The 25,510-nt window shown below is 40.6% G+C and overlaps 2 protein-coding genes across 7 annotated transcripts in view; one reads left to right on the top strand and one right to left on the bottom strand.

Moving 5' to 3' along the window:
* fancl (FA complementation group L) overlaps window positions 1–8,255 on the top strand; it is a 22,188-nt gene extending 13,933 nt beyond the window's left edge. For 3 of the 4 annotated variants that reach the window (XM_008430333.2, XM_008430334.2, XM_008430331.2), the window contains 7 exons: window positions 677–827; window positions 1,167–1,250; window positions 3,468–3,513; window positions 4,896–4,977; window positions 5,705–5,821; window positions 7,844–7,915; window positions 8,163–8,255. In XM_008430333.2, coding sequence (XP_008428555.1) covers window positions 677–827; window positions 1,167–1,250; window positions 3,468–3,513; window positions 4,896–4,977; window positions 5,705–5,821; window positions 7,844–7,915; window positions 8,163–8,198 — 588 coding nt within the window. In that variant the 3' untranslated portion in view covers window positions 8,199–8,255. Of the gene's footprint in view, window positions 1–676; window positions 828–1,166; window positions 1,251–3,467; window positions 3,514–4,895; window positions 4,978–5,704; window positions 5,822–7,843; window positions 8,093–8,162 lie in introns of those variants that run through there. The other variant, XM_008430330.2, reaches the window with a different exon arrangement.
* LOC103477297 (serine/threonine-protein kinase VRK1-like) lies at window positions 8,140–25,510 on the bottom strand. 3 transcript variants are annotated; one of them, XM_008430335.2, is made up of 14 exons: window positions 25,363–25,510; window positions 23,209–23,343; window positions 23,034–23,089; window positions 22,114–22,183; window positions 21,334–21,421; window positions 20,225–20,333; window positions 19,966–20,058; window positions 19,679–19,811; window positions 14,004–14,124; window positions 13,358–13,419; window positions 11,927–12,096; window positions 9,801–9,950; window positions 8,774–8,986; window positions 8,140–8,576 (listed from the first exon to the last, which is right to left on the bottom strand). In XM_008430335.2, the coding sequence occupies exons 2-14, from the start codon at window positions 23,336–23,338 to the stop codon at window positions 8,226–8,228; spliced, it is 1,746 nt and encodes a 581-aa protein (XP_008428557.1). In that variant the 5' UTR covers window positions 23,339–23,343; window positions 25,363–25,510; the 3' UTR covers window positions 8,140–8,225. The 3 variants fall into 3 exon arrangements, with proteins under 3 accessions (XP_008428557.1, XP_017164691.1, XP_017164692.1); XM_017309202.1 differs by lacking the exon at window positions 25,363–25,510 and having other exon boundaries at window positions 8,774–8,983; window positions 23,209–23,352; XM_017309203.1 differs by lacking the exon at window positions 25,363–25,510 and having other exon boundaries at window positions 9,801–9,944; window positions 23,209–23,352.

The raw sequence follows: 25,510 nt of genomic DNA, 5'->3' as shown, positions 1-25,510 counted from the left end.
GGAGAGACATCATACATAGATAAAGAGAACTGATTGAGACAGCCAAGGAGCAACGCTCGGCTCCGACTCAACTCCTTTTATCCTCTGCAGCCTTCAGCTCTCACTCAGGTTCTTCTCTGATCGAGCAGGAATTTAAGTAACAGCTGAACCGGGCCTCGAGTAGTTATCCTGGGCTCTAACTGTAATCATAGCGCTGGCATTAATTGGGCTGTAATTGCTGAGGCTCTCAGCACCTGGACGAAGCTTAATTGTGTGCACTGTGCTGGCACAATGACCCATAATTTTTGGTTCATTTTTTCCCCTAATTTTTTTTTTTCCCTCTCCTTCCATCTGCATTGCTCTCCCGCACCTCTATCAGCGTCTCTTTCTTTGCTTTCAGAGCTCGTGTTTATGCGAGCGTGTTTATTGCAGCTTGAGTTGCTGCAGTTTTTAACCGATTGGTTTTAAACGCTCTCTTTCCTCTCAATCTGAAAATGTCACGGCGGAAGCTTTTTGCACCAACCTACACCTCTGTGTTTAACTTTGACTAAATCTTCACTTGCACGTATTTGGTCCAGTTTTTTTTGTTTTGTGGGTGGATAATGTTTCAGTTGATGGCATGTCTCTCAGTAATGTCCATTTAAAAGCAGAATGCAGCACGTCGTCACTGACCCTGATGCTGTTTCTGCCTTCGCAGAGTACTCTGGAGCAGCTCCACAGTCAGTTCCTGCTGGTTCTGGAGTCCCTGACGGACTTCTGGGACGTCCTGGACGAGATCGACGGGAAGACCTGGGTTCTAGAGCCGGAGAAGCCCAGCCGTTCCGACACGATGAGGCGGATCGCCATAGGTAAAGTTTACATTGTCGCAGCTGGTATTTTGTTGATGGAAACTAAAAGCAAAAGCAATGAACTGCTTTTGCAAATATGAATAGAATAAAGGGAGTTGGGATTTTATTTCTCTGATTTCAGTAGAAAGATTTTGATTTGGTTGTGGCGTCATAAGAAGCGACTTCTTCTTTGCTCCATACTTTTTCACAGTCAGTGGACAGGACGCCGACTCTTTAAACCCACGTGAAGTGGGATCATGCGGCTGAATTACACACCCCGTCCCCATCAGCCCCACATCTAGTTATTATTTAATTTCCCTTTGGGAACTATAAAGGGTTTTTGACTGTGAATGTGTGCAGGAAACAACGTCTCCATCAAGGTGGAGGTGGATCCGCGGCACCCGCAGATGCTGCCAGAGTGCTGCCTGCTGGGAGCCGATCATGGTGGGTAGGAGCCCACAGACACAGTTCCACTTCTAAGTCAGGAATTCACAGCATGCACACAAGTTTATCTACTGCATTACACCCCAACGACTGACACAATGTATTAAAGCATGAAGCATCCTCTCATTATGATTCAGTTTGCAGGGAACTATAAATAGGTGACTGCTGCTGCCTGGAGGTCATGCAGCATACCGAACGTTACAGCTTCTTTCAGAGGGATCTGTGCCTTGGAAGCAAAACTCAGGGAGAAAAGAGTCTAGTTACACCTGCCATGTTTAATAACACTCCTGTCTTCAGAACTGGTTTTTTTCTGGTTCTGCATCAATTATATTTTAAAAACAAACAAAAAAAATGTCTAGATGTATATAGAAAATATTTCTGAAAATTCTCAATATATGAATTTTAAGCCGTAGCATCAAAATAATTGAATAAATAATTGACTTTTATTTTTGATTTAGGAAAGAGGCAGCCCATATAAATCAGCAAAAGCAAAATCGGTAATAAAAATGAGCAGCTGTAAGTTATTAACTGCTGCACAAAAAAAAAGACTTTTGGTGTCATGTTAATCTGCTCCAGTTATTGTTTTGTGAGTTTTGGTTTTTTTTTTTTTTTACCTTTTTCTTGATTATAAATATTTAAAAAGCTCAATCACTAAAATTGTGTTGCATGTTTTTGCTTCCTATGTGAGGCGAGGTGATTAAATAATTAGTCAAGTTTATTTGTGCAGCACTTATTAACCAAAAAGCAGTTAAAAAATCTTTACATGATGAAAACATGACGCAATTAACAAGCAAGAAAAGAAACATTATATCACAGTGGGAGAATGAAGAGAAGCAATGAAAAGTTGCAATCTAGACTAGAATTTATGATATTCCAGTTATTACAGCAGCTCTAAACAAATTGGTTTTTAGCCTTAAATTAAAGAAACTCAGTGTTTTGACAGTTTTGCAGTTTTCTGGAAGTTTGTTCCAGATTTGTGGTGCATAGAAGCTGAATGATGCTTCTCCATGTTTGACCTTAGTGGTCTGGAAGTTTGATACAACAGCAGCAGATCTTTAATATGGTGCTAAACCATTCAGTGATTTATAAACTAAAAGAACTATTTTAAATCTATTCTCTGAGCTACAGGGAGCCGGTGTAAAGACTTCAGAATTGGGGTGACGTGTTTATTTTCCTAGCTTTAATGAGGTTGCGAGCTGCAGCGTTCTGGATCAGCCGCAGCTGGTGCAGTAATCAATGCGACGAAAGACAAACGCTTGGATGAGTTTCTCTAGATCTAGATAGAAATTTAGTCCTTAAATCTTGGAAACTTTTTTCAGGTGATAAAAGTTTGAATTTGTAATTTTCCTTGTGTTCAGTGTTATTAATTCACTGTCCAAGAGAAAATTATGATTCTTGTGAAACTATACTTCTTGCATAAGTAATGGATGTCATCACGTTAACGACACTTAAACTGCATTTTAGAAAGTTCTTTCGTAAAATGACTGATCTTACAAAAGAACACTACCTTTAACCCTTATGATTTTAATCAGTGTCTTTTTATGGGTGGTAATCACCCATTAAGGATGACTTCAGAGAGTAAACCTGTTTTTTTTTTACCACTTAGAGGAAAAAAAAAACAACTTCTTCTGATCTCCACTTGTCTTCAGTGTTGGTCGCTGTGTGCTGCCGTATCAAACCACCTGCTTCCTGGACTCTCACTCACCACAGCCGGCCGGGCCGAGCTTTGAGCCTCCGCTTTCTATTCAAGCCTACGTCAATTGTCGATCATTGTTTCTGTCAGCCCAAGGTCGTGCAACTCCTCACCTGTTGCCTAGCAATGCAACTCTAAAGATATTAAACACACGCACACTTCAGCCGCCGAGACGAGAGGCGGGCGGCGACCCTCAAATACGGAAGGTCGCCCAGAAATATTGCTTTTTGCATGTAGGAAAAACAAATATGAAAGTGATGAGGGGTGCACGGAGACGGCGCTCCCCGTGGAGCTGGAAGCGGCGAGGGTTCACATGCGACAGTAGAGGCGCCGTCAGACGGGGGGGGCAAAGGGCTGCTCTTTTGAGACAGACTAACTTTGTTTCTTTCTCAGGGGGCTTCCAGACAATCCTGGAGGATCTGCAGGTGCTTTGAATCTGTGATGACAAACTTCAGCTTAAATTTAAAGCTGTTATCAGAATTCACATCCAGAACCAAGTCCGACCTTTTGTTCTGTTGTTGCAGTGGTGACGCCGCTGAGGAATAAACTGAACGCCAACATGCACATGTGGTGAGTTTGACGACACAATCGTTTGTTCTCCACGTCGTTGTGTCCTGTCTATATTAATCTATGTATGGCTTAGGGCTGGGCACACTTATACAATAAGTGTTTCATATTAGTCGATTGATAATTATTAATCAGTTCTTTGTTTTAAATATCTGAAATACTGCCAAACTTTCCTGACATTTCCTGTTTTATCCACAGTTTTCACTCCATGCTTTTATTTATTTTTAGGCAGTTATACAGCTCGGTGGTAAAACCTTAAAATGTAGCTGTAAGTGATTCAACAGGTTGTTGCTAGGTAACCAAAAAGCGAGCCAGTTAGTTGATGCCACCAATCTTCCTTACCTGGCTGTGAGGTGTTTAGTGGCTGAAGCCTTTCCTCTGCCTGCATCTCCCAGAATGCTGTGCGGTTCCGACTCAGAGTTCAGTGAAATTCTATCTGACATATTATTTATCGAAACTGAACACATGTCAATTGCAGTATATTATTATTAATTTATTGCTCAGGCCTATATTATATCCAGATTTCTTAGGCGGTCTTGAAAATTATGGAATTTGGTTTTATTGTTTTCCAGGTCTGAGTGATTATGGGAAAAAAAACTCACAGAACAACATCTAAGCTTGTGTTTTTGTACAACTTATCAATCATTTTGATAAACCCACACTCACTTGAAAATCCAAACAGCACCTTGCTATTATATTTATATGCGTTTCTCAAACTGGACCCCAGGTTGTTTGGGTGTTCTGGGTTCAGTTTAGCAGCCAAAAAAAGCACTGAAATAACTATTTTAATGAAACTTTAACTAATTTTAGATTAATCCAGATTTTTTTTTAAAAGTAATATTGATTTGAGTTTATCTTAATTTGCCCAGGAGTTTTATGATTTGCAGGAATTAAAAAAAAAAAAAAAAAGATAAATGCTGACTTGATCAACCAATGTACTCATAGTATTATTCAAGCTTTATTTTTGCTTATTTTGCTGAGATCAACTGAAATAAATGATAGATTTTCATTTGAGACGCCCCTGTGAGACGGGGCCACTTCTGTGTTTTACGGGACGCTCCAGAAGCCATGTCGTTGCTGAAGTGGGAACCAGTTCAGCTGCTTGGAGAGAATCTGATCATCCCTCAGGGTTTTAGGCAAAGAAAAGATGATTACTCCTCATTTCGATTCTAATTTCACCACAGGTTGCAGCATTTGCTCCAGAGCTCAGGAAGTTCTCCCTCCCTCTGTGTGAACAAAAACCAATGCTCTGCAGCCTTTCCATTTTTTTTCTCCCCCTTGTGTAGCAGTGGTGAAAGTGTCCTAATCATCCCTCAGTGTCTTTGCAGGCTCATTTGCATGTGGTTAATTAGTGTGTGAAGGAGCTGTCTGTGGTTTGCTGGCAGGAACCCGGACTCCAGCGTCTTGAACAACCTCCGGGATGTTTTGGAGATCGAATTCCCGTCACCGGCCACCCACGAAAAATCTGTATGTCACACAGATGCACCCTTTTCCATTTCAAACATGTCCGTTCTCATCAGGATTAGCTCCAGGAGCTGTGCATGTTCAACTTTTAAGCGGGCGGATGTACACAACTGCTTTTTTCTTTCCATCATTTCCATATTTTTCTCTCCATGTTTTTTTTTTATTTATTTATTCTCTTTTAGAGGTGGGCACAACTGCTCCTTTAATTGGGTTGTTTACAGATAAGATCATTAGAATAACAAAGATGGCAGAATTCTGTTCACTATCAAACCGCTTTAATCACGCAAAACCATTTATCTCTCCTTTTTTTTTAAAGAGAAAAAATCATTCCTTCCCCTCCCTTCTCTGCGAATGGGTTGAAAGGGCGTTGTGTTTATCTGCTGTCGCCACGGTGATTAATGCCTCAGCTTCATTAACATTCAGAGGAGTGCAAAAAAGTTGGGTTGACCAGATGTTGATTTTTTTTTTTTTTAAACCTGCCATCCTCTCGCTTAATGGATGGCTCCAGGNAAACAGAAGCTTCTCATTACGCAGAAATGCAAAGAGTGAGAATGCCCTGAAGGTGTGATAGTGGAGCATCAACAGAGTGCAGAGTGGGTGTTGCAGGTGATGCTTGGAGGTTGATTTAGCATGTTTGTGCTCAGAGACTCCATGAGTGACCAGAACATTTTAGAAAGTGCCACTGGATGTTTCTGGATTTGTGTGTGTGTGTGTGTGTGTGTGTGTGCAGAGTTTCAATGTGGAGTGCGGCATCTGTTACTCCTATCGGCTTGAAGACGCCATCCCAGATCAAGTGTGTAATGACCCCCGCTGTGGCCAGCCGTTCCATCAGGCCTGTCTCTATGAGGTATGGAAACAGATCGACTCCATCACCAATAAGGTTCACTAACTCCTGGATTTAGAACGCCTTGCACGAAATCTTCATACTTAAAACTTTTCCGCATTTTGTCGCATTGCGGCCACAAATTTTAACACATTTTACTGGGATGCAATGACTTAAAACAATATTTGGTTGCACAAGTGTCAATTTATTATGTATTTAAACAAAAATAGAAATACATTCACCTGGATTTTTCAGTAAGTGTTGCTGAAATGGTGAAAATGTCAAGGCTTATAGCTGGTTTCATATTTTACTCATCAAAACATCAGCCATTTTCTGTGCTTTAATTTAAGTCATTTTGTAGCAATTGGGTAGTAAATGAAGACGTTACAACCATTTGTGTGACAGATTCATGCCCGTAGTGGAACAGTATGGTTTTGTGTACATGACTCAGTCCACAGTAATGGCATCACTAGCAGCTAGGGATACTCCGAACAGGTTTTCCTAGGATTCCGATCACCCATCGCTGCCGATAATCTGGATTGGCTGTTAATTTTTTGTATAAGGTATAAATGCTACTGTGTGATCTGGCAAAATTAAAAAATGATCTGGTAATACATTCACCTAATTTTGACAAACATGCAAAATACTTGCAGGCACAATACAGCAGCTGTTGAGTCAAAAGGACAAATAAAAAACCTGAAATCAGTAAAATAATATTTAACAGTAAAGCTCTCTGTACCCTAAATCATCGCTGTTAGTCAAATAAATACTTATATCAAATAATGTCAACAAAAAGGAGACATTCACTCAAAGTTAAATGCAGGTTGCATCAAAATAAACAATCCAGAGTTACTAAATGAAAACTTCCTGAGAGCGCGGCTAATTGTTTGGTGCTGGTTCTGATTGGCCGTTTCTGACTGAGCTGAGCAATTCTGCTGAACACAGGAAAGAGGCAAAGGAGCTCGATTATTATTTTCTTCTTTCTGAGATTATCTGTCTCATGTTAGGGCATAGTGAAAGTTTTAATACATATGTAAAATCTGTTTTTGTTTATCTAAGCTACATGCTGCAGCTTTAAGCAGACGTTCGGTGTGAGAGTTCAGTCCGGGTGGAGGTTGAGCTACATCTATGAAATATTACTACCAGTAGTGCGGCGCGGTTGACTTTAACTTTTTTCTTGGTCTTTTTTTTAGTTTTCTGCACTGCTTTACCTGCTGTCTGATCACTCTGGATGTCTTATGTTTTTTTCTGCAGTGAGCCTCATTACAGCCAAACTCCATCAAGGGTCTTAAATGTCATATTACATTTGTTGCGGCGATGCATTTTGATGTGCTTCACCCACGAGGTAATTTCCGTTGCAACACGCAAACGTGGAACTTCCATGTCACGTCGCTTAGGATTTGCTGCTGCGCGCTTTCGCAGTGTGAAGGAAAGAGGAGATCAGCTGCACACGAAGGCTGTGAACTGAGATACAGGCAATCGGTTTGTGTGATCGGCAACACGAGACAGTGATCGGCGATCACAGATCATACACTTTTTCACGAAAATCGGCCGATTATAATCGGTGGCTGATCGATCGGCACACCTCTAATAACAGCCAATAGTCACTGTTCAACCCAGTAATATATGCCAATGTTTCCAGTGCTCTAAATATAACCAGAAGTTGTAGGTAAAGAAGGTCAGTGTAACAGATAAACTTGAGGACCACAGCAGTTGTTTCTTTTTTTGTTTTTTTGGCAGCTTTTGGTCAGTTTGGCACCTAATGTTGAAGTTCAGTTTTCAGAAGTGAAGAGGCATCACTCGGGTAGACTGGTGCGACTTCAAAGCATAGAAGAATAAACTCTCGATAGTATTTCCTCTACATTACTCAAATTCTGCTCCTCTGATCTGAGGATCTGGTGAAAGGTGGCAGGAGGAGCCCTTGTTCTTTGAAAAGCCCTCTAAACCTTATTACGTAGAATGATATTCATATAAAAGAGTAGAAACATGTTAATGTCACCATGTCCAAGGTGATGATGAGATCAACGAGCCTTTTCTTCCCTCCAGTGGCTGCGAGCGCTCCCCTCCAGCAGGCAGAGCTTCAACCTTGTTTTTGGAGAGTGTCCTTACTGCAGTAAGGTACGTGGATGCAGGCAGCCGACACAAAGGCCCGGCCTCAGCGCCGCATGCATATTCAGCAGCTACTCGTATGGATCCATTCATCATCTGGCCTTGTCTTCTCAAAGTGCCTTCACACGCAGCTTAATAGCTAGAACTGAGTCAGAGTTCTAGTGATTTGTGCAGGAGATTTTTTTCCTTCCACATCTTTCAACTTTACAGATAATTCATTAACTACAACAACCTGATGCTTATCTTTGTATTTCAGCCTATTACAGTGAAAATGGCCACCCAGAAGACCTGAGGAGCAGCACGAAAAGACAGTGACCTTCTACCTGCTCAATAAGTTGCTTATGCTATTGAACTGAACTTCGGCGAACAGAAAAGCGGCTCCCACCAGAAGGATGAATCCCACACAGACAAACCTGGACTTCCAGGACTTTCTCTGCACGGTGGCAGGTTTGCATTCTGACATGATCTGGCTCTGCTTTGAATGGATGTGGCAGTACCGCCCTCCGATCTGATGCGGCCTTTCATCCCAGCATTCTCTGCAATCCCCATCATGCATCTGTCTCTCCCTGTCACACCGTGCCCCGCCATGGAGGCTGCGTTGATGCTCCCGTCTCGCCATGGTCCTGGTCTGCTCGTCTTTTTTGTGGCGAGGTCTTTTGGATTTAGTTCTCTGTTAAAAGAATTTTACGAATATGTATATATTTATATATTTTTTACAGCTAACAAAAATAAAAATAGATTTTGGGATCAATTTGTATCTCTGAGTTGAAGAGTCATTTAAAGATGTAGTGTGGAACAGTCGTCTAAAAAAAATGATTCAGGAAAGTCTCAAAAAGCCGTTTGGCGGTGAGCCTTCAGGCCTCACACCTGTTTGGGCTGATCTCCAGGGCCAATGGGAGGACCTCTCAGGTAGCATGAAGGAATACGTTTGGGTCTGACATCCTCATCATCCTCCTCATCATCATCATCATCCTCCTCATCTTCCTCATCTTTCTCCTCATCACTGTCTTCTTTTTCTTCATACCTACGTGCGAGCCTCGGCCTCAGTAAATACTTTCCAACAGGAGAAACCTCTTTCTTCTTGGAGGAAAGGGGACAAACGGCAGGTTTTTAGTGTTTTACATGTAAAATCCGACTCCAGATTCATTTCACTCGACTCATTCTCTGTTAAAGCAGCCGGCAAACGGTTTGACCAATAGGTTCAGCTTACAGGTTTCAGGTACTGCAGATAAAATTGAAGAGGACAAAAAGAACATTGAAATATTGTTTGTTAAAATAACTAATTTAATCCTAAAGAGGGCTTATTCTTGCTGTTGTTCCCCAGTCACCCTACAGGTTGAAATATAAAACATGCTGCTGGTGAAGTGATCACTGGTTTTTGGTGTAAATAAAAATGCAGAGTCCAGTTTCACTTTAAAAAGCCAAAACACTGAAGTACAGTCGCCGAGTAATTACTATTTGTGCAACTGTAGAAAAGATTTGTAGTCTAGTTCTATGCTGTTTATGAACATCTGACCTGTACTTGTGCCTCAGGTTAAATGGACAATGACCATCAAGACTGGCCAGTCAAATTCGCCACATGCAGACACTACTGTCCTCAAAGCAGTCGTCCCCATTTTGATTTGGTTTCATTCACTGCATAACTTCACCTTCTTTCTTACTTTAAAAATCCTTTCATGTTTCAAAACTTTCCTACGTGATAAAATTTTGGAGACGCATACAACATAGTTGCCACTTTGGTTAAGAAACGGATTAACTTTTAAGGGTACACAATACACTGTATTCTGTAGAGCTGAGTGTCAAGAACCTACCAATTCAGATGAATTGTTAGGTTCAATTGTGGCACAATGTAATCAATGATTGCATAAAAGCCAGGTGTCTGTTTCTAGCTTACCTTACTGGACTCAGGTTTAGTCAGGGGTGGGCCTCTTGTGTAGCGCGCCGATACCGGTTTGGGCTTTGGGCTCTCCAGTTCTTCCTCGTCCGGGTCTGGAGTCACCAGCTTGACTCTGCAGGACCCTCTGGCTGTTCCTCCTTTCTGTTGCTTCAAGAAGAGTTGAAATATTAATACGAATGGAGTTTGCAACTTTCTTCAACTTGGCTTTCAGTAACACTCCTTCACTTTCAAACTGTGATCGCCCATAAAAGAGTCATATTTATCCAACTGTAATGGCAGACGATTCTGTGGCCTTTATCTCCGCTGACATTTCCTCTCCTCGCTAAAGCGTCAGTAAATGGCCACTTGTGTTTAACAAGGGATCAAACTGGCCAGCACTTTAGCATGGAAATGAAATGACACAAGGAGAGGAGAGGAAATTAGGAGCATAATTGGAGTTGCCCTCTGCCAGGTAAAGTGTGTGTCATCAGCTCCTTCTCACTGGGCTGTTGAGAGGCCGGTCACTGGGCCACGCAGGGTCAAGAAGTGATTCTGGGGAATGCAGAGGAGGGGGCTGTAGTCTTCTTTCACTGTCAGGTCTGACCATCTTTCATTGATGTCCTCCTCTTAGAGGTGGAGAGGGGAATGTCACCAGAAGGCTAAACCTGCCTTTCACTGCCATCACGTTTCTGCACTCTGAGGTCAAGAGACTCGGCAAAGAAAACCCTTAACGGCCAGCGGTGAGGTTGTTCAATGAATACAAAAATTTAATTATGACCAAACATTAAGCACATCCTTCTTTATGTCTATGGTTTGTGTATAAGGGTGTACTAAACAGAAGGCAGGGTGACCTCATCGGGTCTCCAAACCTTAACCTCTACTCAACAGCAACACATGTCACACGGCAGCAAGTAATTATTTAGAAAAACCTGAAATTAAGACTAATGAGTGAAAAACTGGCCAAATTAAGAGTAAAATTCAGCCAGAACATAAAAGTTCTTTAGAGGGTCATGTTAAGGTCTTCAAGGATGCAGTGGGACCCTGTTCCACTTTAGGGACAAACAAAACTGTTGACTTGTTGGTTGTGTTATCGTACTGGTTGTATTTTGGCGTCCTGGACTGGGATATGGAGGATGTAAGGTTGTAGCTAGCAATGGCAGTCCACTCATTTGGTGGGATTATGTTCACCTGCTTGACTCTGCTAGTCGACTGATGTCTAAAGGAAATATTGAGTTTGGACCTCTCAGGCTGTTGGAGAAAAAGCCCTGCCACCGGAGATCAGATTTATAGCTCTGTGAAGGGAGATGGATCAATTCAATGTTTAAAGGCAACCCAGAGTTACCCATTTTAAATTGGAAAAACAATCTTAGACCCAGGGTGGCCAAATTCTTTCCTCAAGAGCAGACATCTTGTATGTTTTAGAAGTGCAGCTTCTCCAACAATAGTAATAGTCAATTAAATCTGAAAAAAAAAAAAAACACCGCTGCCCTTGAAAAGATGACTACTTGATTCTGACATATTGATCATCATTTCCAACATGTGTGGAAAACAATTTAAAGTCAGATTTTTTTGTCATTCACTTCAAATAAAGTGTCTCATTCGGCAACTGTGAGGCCTTTTGGAAAATTAAATATTTGCATATGAAAAAAAGCAGAGCACATGTACTCTGCTGCACCTCTCCTCTTGTGCCTGTTCTCAATCTCACAAAGGAGGAGATTGTGAAACAAAAAAAATAAAAGGCTTGCAGCTCTATACTGGTCCCTAATGTTATTTTAAAAGCCGGTCAATACATTTGATTAGTTTGTAAGTGTCACAATTCTTTAATTTAGAATTGAGAAGGATGGAGCCTGTTGCACACAAACTAGCACAGAACTGCATCCTGATATGTCCAAAGGCAGTCGTGAAAAGCCTGGGCTGGGATGTGGTGGGATCATCATGAGAATTTTTTTTTAGCTCTTTATAAACTCTTGCTGAATTTTTGCATCCTCTGAAAATGGGAAAAGAAGCTTGCCTGAAAACTCTGACAATTTGAGTTTAGAGATATGTGTGAATCCTGCAGTACTGATCCTGATATGCATCAAGATGCCACGGCGACTACTTAGGAGACACTTTACACAACGATAATCATCTCATTTTGTTCTCACCTTCTCTCTTTTAGAAGACTCCTTGGAGGCTGACCTTTGGTGACTTTCAGGCACAGACAGGTCAAGTCCTCCTTTGACACGACAGTTCAGCAGGTCTTTAAGAAGCTTGTAGTCAGGCTTATCGTCATAGTCCAGAGTTCTCACGTAAATCAGAAACTCAGCTAGCTCATCTGACGATGGCAGAAAACATCACAAACAAATTAAATGGGGGGGAAAAACAATATAGACAACTCTGGATCAAGTCAGCGCAAAGCAATGAAGTCATTTAACAGCATTGCACTGCAATCAGAATGTTGATTCTGTGATGTTTCTTCCTATGTATGAAATCGTTTTCGGAAGTGAGGCGACGGCAACAAACACAGGATGAACCTGAAGGTCTCTCGCTGCAGATAAAACACCGACGGGCCATGTATCTCCTCACACACACAGCAGATCAGGCAAGCGTACAGCTATGGAGGTGCATCGTGTCATACACTGTCAGCCTCGATGGATCGCACACTGGCCAGGCGGTGTGTATGACACACACTGCAGCAGAACCTGTATCTCTCCCCCACACACACTCAGGTGGTTGATGCATTCTTTGGCTCTTATCTGCAGCGGGCAGCCTGGCTTTGTCAGTAGATGAGCGTGCCGCTCTGACCATACATCACACGCCGAGCCATCACTAAGGTGTGACCTCTCCGTATAAAGAGGAGATAAAATACAACTAACTTTGAAAGGCATGTCAATGAGACAGCCGTCCGTTTAATTGGCACAAAGGGAAAACGGATTCCCAGGTAACCGAGGGGGATTCTGGGCTCACATATTATGTTACACCCTTATTCCAAAGTGGATTACTTCCCCCCAACAAAAAACCATATTCAACATGCAATACCCCATAATAGGCTCTGTTTTGTTCTTTTTGGAGATTTTTTTTTCCTTTCATGTTTTTGGCTGAGGCATTGCGTGTCTGGACAGTTTTTCCCTCTGGTTTTAGATGCTGTGCAGCTGGAAGGATGTTTTTACTTTCTGATAGCCATGATGCATAATCATGGAAACAAGGTCTAATTTTTTTTTTTACACCTGGGAGCAGCTGATGAGCATCTCAAATAATACCTGAACCAGGACATCTATAAAACCATAGTTGCTCTTTGCCGAACTCAAAATTGAGCCTATTTTCACTGATCATGATGTTTGTATAACCTGATTGGTAAATGCAGTTGATTGAACATGATTTTACAGCGCGCTGTGTCCTCTTGATGCCTACCCCCCTACCTGAAGTGTCCTCAACCGTGACCTTCTCTTTAGATCCCATAAGATCAGCTCCAGATTAGACAGAGGCGCCTTTCCTCCTTTCCTTTGGCTTCACGTCTTACTTCCAAATTCTCAGTTTAAGCTGAGACGTCTAAATGATGTCCTGTAACCTGAAGCAGCCCCGCAGCCTTGGCTTACCTGTGCTGCTGGCTTCGCTCACTGACAGCTGCTGAACCGAGCCAGGCAGATTATCCATCAGTCTAAGAGAGGAAATAAAACGAGGAGGAGATGAGGACACAAAGACGCAAGAGAGACAGAGTTCAGGGGCAAAAAGCAGGATGAGAATAAGGCAGCAGGAAAGGGGAGCTAAATCCCAGCTAAATCAAGCTGTCACACAGAGTGTTAACACTTATCTGGGGTCAACTACACTTCTTGGATTATTAGTGACCATGAATATTTGCACAGCTCTGCTGCAGAGCACGAGATATTAGCCTGCAATCATTGTAATACGGCAGTATGAGAAACCACAGAACCAGAAGCTGAGTTAATTTAAAGAGAGTGTAAGATGAAATATTTTCATACATATTTAGTTTGACAAATGTCTGCCATTAGAAGAAGCCAGGAGCTGCTTTAAATCAAAATACCTCTGCTAGCCACTAGGGTTTGATCCAGTGAAGATGTGCAGAAAGCATTCCAAGTTAATCAGTCTTTTTTTATCACTATCTCACAGAGACAATTTAGAAAACCCAACCTTCAATACATTTATAGGCAAATAAAGCTGCTGCATCCTGGAAAACAACACAAATCTACCCAAATACCAAAATTAGCACTTGTGACAACTTACTTGATTTTGGCCTCTTGCACCTGAAGGGGGTTTTTGAGGATGTTGTCCCAGGGTAGTGACCCACATAACCAGTGAAGAAGACAAAACCCCAAGATCTGGAGGTCACCACGTCTTGAGGGCGCTATAAAACCGAAAAGAAGAGATCTTCAACCTAAAGGTTGAAAATCTTTAGGTTGGCAAGATAAATGCCAGGTGAATTTATCAAAACACCTCTTAAAACAGAAAAATTGTAATTGCATTGTAAAACTAGACAGGTCGATATTTTCACAAAAAGTGAGTTTGAGAAGTGGCAATTTAAAGACAACTGATCTAATACCAATGGAACACTTATTTATTCAAGATTTCTTTTAGAAAATTAAAAAGAAAAACAAATAATGTCTTGTCAATTCACATGCTTATACTTTTGCAGAAATGGAAAATGATAAAGATAATTTTATACATTTTTTGTAGGAACCCTAGTAACAAGGTTGAAAAGCCAAAAAGCATTGAAAATGCTCTTTTTCCCTTTCCATAACTAGAATAAAGGTTTCTTAGACCTCAAACTGCATGTTAAATCTAGAGAATCCTGTGGTGAAAAGGGATTCTGTAGGATATCCAGTCCCGACTTGGAACAGTTTAATTATTGATGGATTGACTGATGATCAAATGCAGATGATACTTCTTAAAAAGTGTAGTTTCACACCAACAGGAAGTTCCTGAGCATATGGCAACTCTGAAGATAACGTGCCTTTTTGTCTTAACTTAATTATCTGTGTGTCTGCATTTTAAATGCATGGCGATATTAAGACTGGCAACAGATACTAACTAAACAAGTGAGTAAAACAAAGATTTAAACAATTAAACATAATGTCAGGATAAGTTGTTGACATCAGGCCAGTGTAAGCTCCTATGCACTAAGAGCTCTTATAACAAATCATAAGTGTGTTTTTCTCCATCTTATGGTGAGCATACGAATGACTGCATGGATCTACATTTATGTGTGAGGCCTGTCGATACTTGGTGACCATGTCCAGTAAGGTTGAGCCTGGGGAGTTTTAGTAGCTCAATACAGTAAAGGCTGCCACATGTCTAGGGAGAAATTACCTATCGACTGACTCCAGCAGAAGGGAGAAATCACCTGCCCGAGCTGCTGCCAGCATTGATCCTCCCCCCGGTCAGCCAGCAGGCTGGTCCAAAGAGGAAGTGTGGCCACTCGCACAGAGGATCAGATTAGGAAGGCGGTAAACTGATTTTAAGTTGACGTATTTGTGAAATTAAAATACTGTGATTTGGCATAATCAAGTTGTCGTCCTCAACATGAATAATGAGTGTCAACTCCAAGTGAAATGGTGCGTTTCAGGCACGCGTTCAGGACAAACATGCGCCTGACTCACAAACATGTATGTTGGCTGCAATGAAACAAGCTGAAAGTAAAAAAAATGTTTAAAAAATGCTGGTTAAATATGCTTGATGACAGAATATATGTTTATATCTTTTATTGCAACTAGTTGTCTCCAAGACTCAGTCATGGGAGCGACAGTTTAAGCAGACCTCCCTCACTCCAGCTAAATCCTGGTTGAAAGATCCCTAGAATGAGATATAAAGATACAATATCTCAAGCAAGTCCTGGTCTGCCCTAAAGCCTCCTCACAATGGGGCATGTCTGACACACCTCCCAAGAAAGGCATCCTTTCAAGATCCTCAAACCACCGTAACTGGCTCCTTTCATGCAGAAAAGAACCGACTTCACTCTGACCTCCTCTTTTCTCAGACCAGCAAGACTAAGAAAGAAGCTCATTTCAGCATCTTAGGTGAAGCTGGTTTAATTGTGACCTCCAGGATGAGTCAACAATTTTAGTAGGCCACCCAAGGTTCTGTGTCTTCTTCATCGTAGGTAACAGCTCGCGTTGTGGTTCACCGGACTGTCGGCGTCTTCAAAACGACTTTGTATTCATAGATGCTCATGTTGTTGTTTCTCATCTGTCGTTGACTTTCTCTACACTGGGGCATGATGCGTTTGCTTTTTAGAAACTTAAAGCCTGGATGAAGCTGTCAGCTTCTATATAACGAGTTTTAATGTTCTTCTTTTTTTTTTACCTCTTTTTTTTAAATTCTCTTTGTCTTTCTGTTTATGCACTGTCACATGCTGTTTTTATCTTAATTGTGTGAAGCATTTTGAAATGCCTTGCTGCTGAAATGTGCTATACAAATAAAATKTGATTGATTGATTGATTCCTTCATTCTACAGGTGTGGCAGTAATCAGGCTTCAAGTGGGCGGTGAAATAAACTCAGCTTTTAAGAGAATGTGGTAGATCACAGTAAATTAATTATTAAACAGGGGAGTGGGTGGAGATTACTTTTTCACTCAGGACCAGGGTGCTTTAGATAGCTACCCCCTCGCCTGTTTCCTTTAAAAAAAAGCATAATTTCTAAATTACTTTTTGTTATGATTTTGTAATACAATTTCTTAAATTATCTGAGACATTTAAGTGCGACAAAAGAGCAAAAACAGAAGAAATCTGAAAGGTACTGTAAAAACCTGCTCTGAAAGAAAAACAAAGAGTCAATATGTATTAGCTCCAAACGTGATTCTGTCATCATCTCGTCTACTTGATCTTAATAACTCTGATATCAAGGGTCAGGTCTGTTTGTCCTTGTGAATTTAAAGTATGTATTATGTCCACATTACAGTGAGGCTCTCTATAGTTGTAAATGATTACATAGCGACTTAATGCTTCCAAGAGCCTGTTGGAGGAGAATAAAGATGAAAAATACACGCGATACTGACACAGGAAAACGGAGTCCAATTCCCAGAGCAACATAATGGATTAACAATTAAAAAGATCAACAGCTACATTAAACGTTGCTGCCCTCTGCGTTCGCTCTGGGCGCGATAACGCTGCTCATTATGCCACTTTATGTGTCTGCTATTCTATATTTATGTACATACTTTGCCCTCGTATGAAGAATGGCAAAGGACAACAAAAAGAAGCATGCCTGCGTATGTGCATGTACAGCTTTCACATAAAACCTGGACACAAACAATCCATAAATACATCCAACGCACCGGCTGTGTTCCCATCCAGCTTCAGACAGCGAGCTGAGAAAACGTTGGCCGTGCTGCTAATTATCTCCTATTGTTATTCAGATTCCCTTAAGCACAATGCTGTGTCGCGCTCTTAACCCCTCTGCCTTGCAGACTTGTTGTTTGGAGACGGTCATCAGTCCGCTGTCCGCCCACCAAATGGCACTAATTACACCGTTTAGCTCCGGGTACATAGGTCTGCCACTAGCAGGATGTGTTCGCCAAGGCTCATCATCAGCAACCTGACAACATCTTTGTGGGAATGAATGCCACCGGGTCGGTGAGGGGCAGATATGAGTCTGGCTCTTGAGCACGTTCTGTCTGTGTCTTAGCAGATGTTTAAAGAGGAAAATATCAAAGCGCATTACAAAGCTTTCGTTAGCTAGAATCTGACACTGTACGTTGAAAGTCTCTATTTTCAACTGTTCTTACAGCTCCAATACGAGCACACACTGAACCAGACAGAACACTGGTTTATTTCCTTATAAGGATCAAAAGAAGGAATTTGAAGACCAAATATAATTTTACAGTATTTAAGAAAACTTAAATACTGAATAATTTAAGGACAAACAGGCTTTTTATTAATTGTATTTCGAAACAGCCAAGAGGTGACCAATTGAAAAGGTATGAATGTGGTGAGGACATATTTATTCTCCGCTACTGAAATCCATCTCTCCATTAAAAACATCCATTACTTTAAAAATAACTGGAAAACCAAATGCATACGGACTCCAGTGTTGATGAAGAATGACGGGTAGTGTCACTGAGAAATGCGTCGACTGTCATGGCTGTTACATCATCATGAGTAAAACACAGACTGACTATGTGTAGAAAAGTGAGACTTGCAAAACAACAACATCAACATCGCTCCCTAGTAAAAAGTATTCTGGTGATGCAGTTCCCGAGAGAAATGTGAGTGCTGGTTCACTGTGTGCATCAGAGTAACAATGCTGGTCAGAACTGGTGCAGACATCATCACATCTAACTGAAAGCTTTAACAGTATTTGTGTGTCAAACTACAGTTTTTAATTACGAGCCATCATCCCCCACTGTGGTGAATTACCAGTCGACTGGACTCAATAAAGATCGCTGCTAAATCCCAGATTACACTCTAAACTCCTGTTCTTACAGAAGGGTTTCCTGGCGTTTCATCAATCGGAACTTCGGGTCTAATCACCTGTTGTAAGTTGCAAGCAGGAACATTTGAGAAGGAAAGATTGTAAAGCTGACGATAACCACCATTTGAAGAAGTCCTTTTTTCCCTTCCCAGTGCAGTATTACACCTGACGCAGTTTTTGCAGAGCTGAATGACTAATACAAACCTTAAAATGGTAATTACTCGGTCAGAGTGGTTGCAAACCCACAGTATCGAACTGCTGAGCGGCGGAGCTGGTCGACGCAGAGAGCACAGAGGTTATCGGTAGCTCAGGTCTCACGCTAACCAAACATCAAAGCCCTTAATTAATGGGAGGATGAATACAAGATGCAGGTTATGACTTCAGCTAATTAGGGAATTGTTGAACAGAGACAGAGCTGGGGAATTCAGTGGGGGGCATGGATGGGAAAATCAATGGTCAATGAGAAAAGGGAGCATGTAGGCAATTTGCCAGTTAATGTGTTCCCTATATCAGCTGGTGGAGGCAGAGGGCAAAAAGACCATTTTATTTGGAGTGATGAAGTAAAGAGTGTAAATAAACCAGGTTGCAGTAAAGACACCATGAAATAACAAGTCATTTATTGTCCCTTAAAATAATCAGCCTGATGTTGACTTTGATATACGACCTCCTGCCACACTGACAAGCATCTGGGTAGGCAAGTGTAAAAAGTCAGAAACTAAATTGAGAATTTATTGCATAGCATTATTTGTGAAAATTGTAACTTTTAACTTGAATATTATTAAACTATTCCTAGAAAATAAATGAAATTTTACTTAATTTTTTTGTTTAAAATTATATTTCTGAGTGTCTACAAATGTACATTTTAATCCATGACCCCCTCTTTCAACAGGGTGACATAATGATGTGGAACAGAGGTTTATCACTCAACTCAACTCCTGTCTTCATCCCACCTCACACTAAGAGACTGGGACAAACTTTTCACAACTGGGAATGGGGATACAGTTGGGTAAAATAAATTGCTAAATAAAGTGTGTAGCCAGTTCAAGATTGAGCTTTGTTTCTTGCATAGCCTTGTGTAAATCATTGGAAAAAGATTTAAACCAGACATTTTGTGTTGTTTAAAGTGGTCCAACTAAACATTATCATCCAGATGTTTCACACTGCTACCCTTGTCACTCCAATCTTTATGCATCTTCTTCACTGCATGTAAAATTTGAACGTGCCTTTCATGTCAATCAATCAATCAAATTTTATGTGTATAGCGCATTTCAGCAGCAAGGCATTTCAAGGTGCTTTACATAATTAAAAAACAAAATAAAAACAGCATGTGACATTGAATAAACAGTAAGAATGAGAAAGAGATTTTGGGGCGGGGGAGAGAAAAAAAAGTCATGTGGGCCTCTAATTATTTCTAGAAGAGTTTGCAGGTCTGGTCAAGAAAGAGAGGAGCAATTTAGCAATAATATCCACGGGAACTAATTGGATGGCTTACCAACTCCATTGTGGGCATCAAGGCTGGTGTACTCAATTGTTCCGTTGTGGCCCTTTTTTGGGTTTTCCTTGTACTCTTTATGGACTCCATCAGGGGCATATCTATAGGAGAGTCCATAGTCTGCAAGGTAAACCTGGAGCAGTCAACAGGAAACAGGCCTGAATGTTACAAATGTCACATCCAGTTTGGTAAGTTTAAACAGAGCCCTGAAGAAAAACAGCTGAGGTTAAAGGATGACGTAACCCTAGATTTTTATACAACAAACACCAATCAGCTATGTGACTGACCTGGTCCGGGTCTCTGTAACCCAACATGAGGTTGGCAGCCTTGATGTCAGCATGGACATACTCGTTTTCATGAATATACTCCAGAACATCCACCTGCCACGGACACCAAAACTCAACCACCAGCATTAAATTGCAATCATAGACAACTGAATCTTAGGAAACAGTGCAAGACCTTGGCACTTAAGATCCATGCTTAATTACTGCAACACCAAAGAAAAGAGGAGCACAGAGCGTCATGATATCATGAGAAGTCCCTCACCAGTTTTTTACCAAGGTGGAGTACGGTGGTCTTCTTCAGTCGACCTCCGTTGCGCTCACAGATTTTCTGAAGGTCACAACCCAGCCGGTCCATGGCCATGAACCGGTACCTGAGTGGGAGAGGAACCAGACTGATTGTTAATGCCAACTACATGTTCTGCTTGAACCCAATAAAAACAAACACAGGCTTTTGATGATCTTTCAGCCTTCAAAAATGCTGCTGGTATTGTGTTCCTCACTGAAAAGCTTCATCTTGATTAACATTGCACAACGATGTAAATTGTTAATCAAAAATTGCTTTATTTTTTTAAGCAAAAAATAAATCTTATTTATTTGAAATAAAGCCAATTGCTTGAAATGTTTCAAATAAATCATTACATTTTAAAATTGAATGACATTCGAGCCCATGAGGAGTGGATGTAAACATTTAACCAGAAGTCAAGCTGCTTTTTCTGATCCATTTATGCCCTTTATATAGTCATTTTACATACAAAATAGTATTTTTTTTTTAGTATATCTTATTTTGTTATTTATACCTACATATTTAAATAAAATGAATATATCCTTGTTTTATTCCACACAATACTAAAATCTTTTCCAACATTCCAAAACAATTATTAACGAGTGGTCAAAATAAGTTCATATTCATTTTTATTTAAAAAAGCAATACAGAAGTAATCAAATCCAGAATCAATTTTGGAATAATCCTGATTTTCAGTCTCAGTTTTCATACCTCTTGAGCTGCTCTCCACTAGCCATCAGATTACTGTTGGGTTCAGGCGATCCCCCCCTAATTAGTACCTCATTAAGTAGAATGATGTATGCTTGTGTTGGATCTCAACAGACACTGTCATGGAAAAGCTGCCAAACATGTAGAGATTCTAATTTCATAGTAAAAAGAAAACGTAGTTTGGCTTAGATTTAGAAAGTTTCCTCTGAATGAACTATGCAACATATTTGTTCTTTTGACAGACATTTTGCAGAAGGTTTGTTCTTTTATTTTTGGAGTTCCTCTTTAAAAATCATCCTTTTATTGCACTGTAAAGAAAACCATTTCATTCTTTAATTGAGTGGATGTAGTCTGGCTTTCAAAAGGACTCATTTATCTACCGGAGGTCCTTGTATTCGGCCAGTCCTGATCCCCAGTACGTCGGGATACCCAGAAAGCTCAGCTTCTTTGCTCTCTTCCATTTTTGCACTGAAAGAATAACAAAAGAGGAGCAATTATGAGTTTGTATAACTGAACAGTTCTGTTAGAACACTCTTAAAGTTTGCCATTAGCAAATCTGAAATCATAGCGGGAGGCCCGGCGCTCTGCATCAATCACCTGGAGTTAGTCTGAAGGAAATAGCTGCCAACTAGAACTTTTTATTCACTCATTTCTCCCATTTCTACCAGTCATGACCCATGCAGTCTTTTATAGTGTTTGACAGAAACTTTGAACTCTATAAAAAGTCCCAATATTTTTCTCTAACAATGGATTTGTCCCTGCATGTCTAAGGAAATGAGCACACAAGCAGCAGGCTGAAGGCTGCTAACACACAAAGAGGCCACAGACAAAGTGGTGGGCCCGGCTCAGAAGCTTGATGGCGGCTGGCCTGACTGGCTCTCAACCAGGCTGGCAGGTGGTCAGGGGCTCTGTGGAGGCCCAGGCATCATTACAAGTGAGTGGCTTTCTCTCCTTTGCTCCTCTCCAAACGAAGGCATTGGAGAACTCAGACAAGCGTAGAGAGGAGGCCCCAACTGCCACTGGGGTGCGTGTTTGCTTTGGTTTGTTATTAATTACTGCGTGCCAGGCAGAGAAACCTCTGCGTCTGCAGCCACTTCATCAGTCAAACACACTCACGCCCCGGCGGGCTGCCGGGACGCGGGACAGGTTGTGCTACTCACCGCTCTCTGGTTTGGCTGCTCTCTGGTAGAACTTGAGCTCAGAGAACAAGGGCCCATTCTCATGATACTCCTGCAAGCACAAACACAGCGTTGGCCCTTTTTTCATTAAAAGTTAAAACACTAAATTATTCAAATAGGCCACTTCAAGTCACAGATTTTATCTTAACATTCCTGATTTTGCTTTTTTATTTTTTATTTTTTTTGCAGTACCTTACGGAAGTATTCACAACCCCTGATTGTTCTCAATTTTGTCGAATAGAAACCTGAATGTATTTCACTGGGATTTCATGTGATAAACATAGAAGTTATAGAAAAACAGCAAAGTGGAAGAAAAAGGACACATGGCTTTAAAAATGTGTTTCAAATAAAGTCTGGTGAGAGGCATGATTTACTGGACAACCAATTGCCTCCAGAAGTCGTGCTGACATTGGCTGGTTATTGAAATAAAAGTCTAGAGCTGCAACAGTAACTTTCATTTGTAAAAACTAATGAAAGATGGAATGACATTTTGACCTGAGGAATACATCCTCGACAATTACAAAGCAGAATTAAACAAATAAATGAGCTTTTGCTTGATTCGGATGCCTGCCATTTCACCTCTTTGCCATTTTGTACCTTGGGTCTTCTCGTCACAGTTTTGATATATGTAAGGCAATTACAATAACTACAAAAATGTCTACTTTTTAAGGTTTTTCTTCACACCTTCAAGTAAAAAGAAGAAATCATAAAAAATGGGCACAGTTTTTTTTAAGACTTAATTTTCTCTTCTAGTCAAATTTTATTACCCTTAAACGAGTTCTGAAAGTGACCAAGTCAAGTTGTGTTTTGTGAGGTTTAAAATAAAAAAAATAAAAAATCTTGTTCCACTCACAGAGAAGTATAGTCCAACACAGAATCAGACCGATTTTCAGTGTACTCACCACTTTTATGACAAAGTCTGTGTCTGATGCAACAGGCTTGCTCACATCCTGGGAGGCTAATCGATATCGCAGAAAAAATGGTTGCAAACAGTTAAAAATATATATGCAAACTGAAGGTAGAAGTTGTCATGTGTGCATATACAAAGTGTTTTCAAGTAAACAGTTTAATTATTACCCAGATAAATCAGTCCAAAGCCTCCTTGACCGATGATCTTCCCCAGTCTCCATTTCTTTTTCTCGGTGTCTGTCAGTATGAAGTCATCTGGGAGGGGTTTGGGCAAGGCACGCTTCCTTGGGGCTGCCATGACAGCTGAAAAAGTTTCAAACAACATTTCTCAACGTTAAGGCCAGCTTAATGCATCCTAGTCCTAACAAAAAATACGTTTGCAGGGTTTTATTTACCAAGAAAGAATGAAAAACAAAAAAAAAAACTACTGGCTCTAATAAGGTTTTAAAATTAGATGAGTTGCATACCGTTTTGGAAAAACACATGATCTATTTATAAAAACTAGATCAAAATGCAGAATTACTATCTAAAAAATGAAACCACAGATCAGTGTTGAAGTAGGCAAAAAGACGTCAGAAGTGACCTGAGAAAAATAAGCAACATCCCTGCAAATTCACCCCAAATTCAGACTGAAGTTCTCAGAACTCCTACATCTTAGACTCATTTTCCTTAAGAAGGCGTACTGAATGTTAAAGCTGATCACAGAACACTTAGACAAAAAAAGCCACTTTCTCAAGCCTCAAGCCACTTTCAGACAGATGCCTGCTATGGGACACGTTAGTTTGAGACTCTGGAGGCTTCAGGAAGTAATTTATTAGCCAGAGGGAAACCAGTTAAAAATATTATTAATAATACATTTAACTGAAGCACCTTTCAGATCACTCAAGGACACTTCACTGTAAAAGACAAAAAGCATCAGAAAAAATGTCATAAAAACTCACAAAGTATAACTGGTAACTTTTGTATCTTAAACAGAAAGTGTCAATATTCTTGACGCCTGGCAGAGTTGGGGGTCATCCAGATTTGGGGAGCAGGGTGATTAAATAGTCAACCACTTGCCCCCTTGGTACTGACAAAAATAAATACATAAATATTACAATCTGCATCACTGTCAGCTCATCTAAAACAATTAAACAGCTTATTCACAATCTACAGTACTCTTAACATTTTAAATAGATTTTAGTAAACACCTGTTACTTTAATTTTGCAACAGAAAAGAGCTGTCAGTGAGCTGTCACATGATTTTACTACGGTAAAGCTGTGATTGGTCAAAATGTTCATGTCTTTCGCATTATTTATTTCTTATTTAATCTCTGACATTACACCTATTAGCTACACAATTAGGCTTAGAAAGAGTTGGTAGTCAAAATAATTCCACAACAATAGCACAGTTGAGTTTGTTTTTGTTGTTCAGCCGGAAATGTGCTTGTATTTTGCTTGTAAAAGGGGTAATCTGATGACTGAGGACAGGTTTTATAGCGAGATAGTGAATGGTTGTTGTTAGGCCCATCTGATTTTACCTGAATCCGTCAGGAGGGAAGAAGGTGTAAAAAAGGTTAGAAATGGTTGGAGAAGAGAGCTTCTTCTCTCTGAACAAACAATATGGTAGCAGTGAAGCAGACGACTTCTGGAAACAATGACCGATACAAAAGTTGAGATTTTTGGCTATAACGGTTCATCTAAAGTCACACAGATATAATTAGTTTGTGAGAAATTTTATCCTAAAATATATCAATCATGCCACAATCATTGGTAATAAGTTAGTAAAAGAAGCCCAGCTGACTTTTCAGAGAGCAAACCAGAACAAACTCCTAAACCCAGATGACAAGCATGGAGGTCGTGCAGAGGTCACTTTGCAGGCACTGAGTTGAATATGAACTTTTGTGTATTAGATTCAGATGTAAGGCCGTCTGGAGTCCAAACTGACTGAAATGCGGTGTTGTCAAGAGGAGGTGGGTGGCTAACAACGAAAATGACTAGTGAGTGTTAATCCTGCTAAAGGTGTTTTGTACCAGCTGCTGAATGACGGGGGTGAACAAAATCGAAACTTCTGTCCATCATATGATTTCCCCACAATGACGCAAATTAGGAAGAAAAGCCAATTCCGCTGCTTTTCAGCGTCCATGTCAGTGTTTAGGTCAGAGACCGTTAATAGCAACATGAAACAACCTCATTAGGTGAGTTTAAAGTGTGATCATATCGACTACTATTCGCCATCAGCTCAGATGTCAGATGATGGTTCAGGCAAACAAACGTTCGAGATCCAGATTACAATCAAAACTACGTCGATTAGAAAACAGAGAGCTCTGGAAAATTACTTACCTGTTGAAGTTTGTAAGCACCTCCGAAGGTAGTGCTTAGCAACCCAACGACAATTCGGTAAAACAAAACGTCCTGAAATCTTATTTGTCAGTCACAAACTACGACCACGGCGCTTAGAGATAATAAAAGTCAAAACAATTCACTTTCC

Source organism: Poecilia reticulata, linkage group LG15 (genome assembly GCF_000633615.1).
Source record: "Poecilia reticulata strain Guanapo linkage group LG15, Guppy_female_1.0+MT, whole genome shotgun sequence".
NCBI lineage: Eukaryota > Metazoa > Chordata > Actinopteri > Cyprinodontiformes > Poeciliidae > Poecilia > Poecilia reticulata.
Note: the sequence above shows the minus strand (reverse complement) of the source record. Positions and strands in the feature narration are given on the sequence as shown.

Bases quoted from the DNA above. Each gene is read 5' to 3' on its own strand.
- LOC103477297 (XM_008430335.2), bottom strand. From the start codon at position 23,338: ATGGCAGCCCCAAGGAAGCGTGCCTTGCCCAAACCCCTCCCAGATGAC. The intron at 20,334-21,333 runs GTAGATAAATGA...TCTCCCACTCAG, and splicing joins GCCGAATACAAGGACCTCCG to GTACCGGTTCATGGCCATGG. The intron at 8,987-9,800 runs GTAAGCTAGAAA...CTTTCCTCCAAG, and splicing joins CTAAACCTGAGTCCAGTAAG to AAGAAAGAGGTTTCTCCTGT.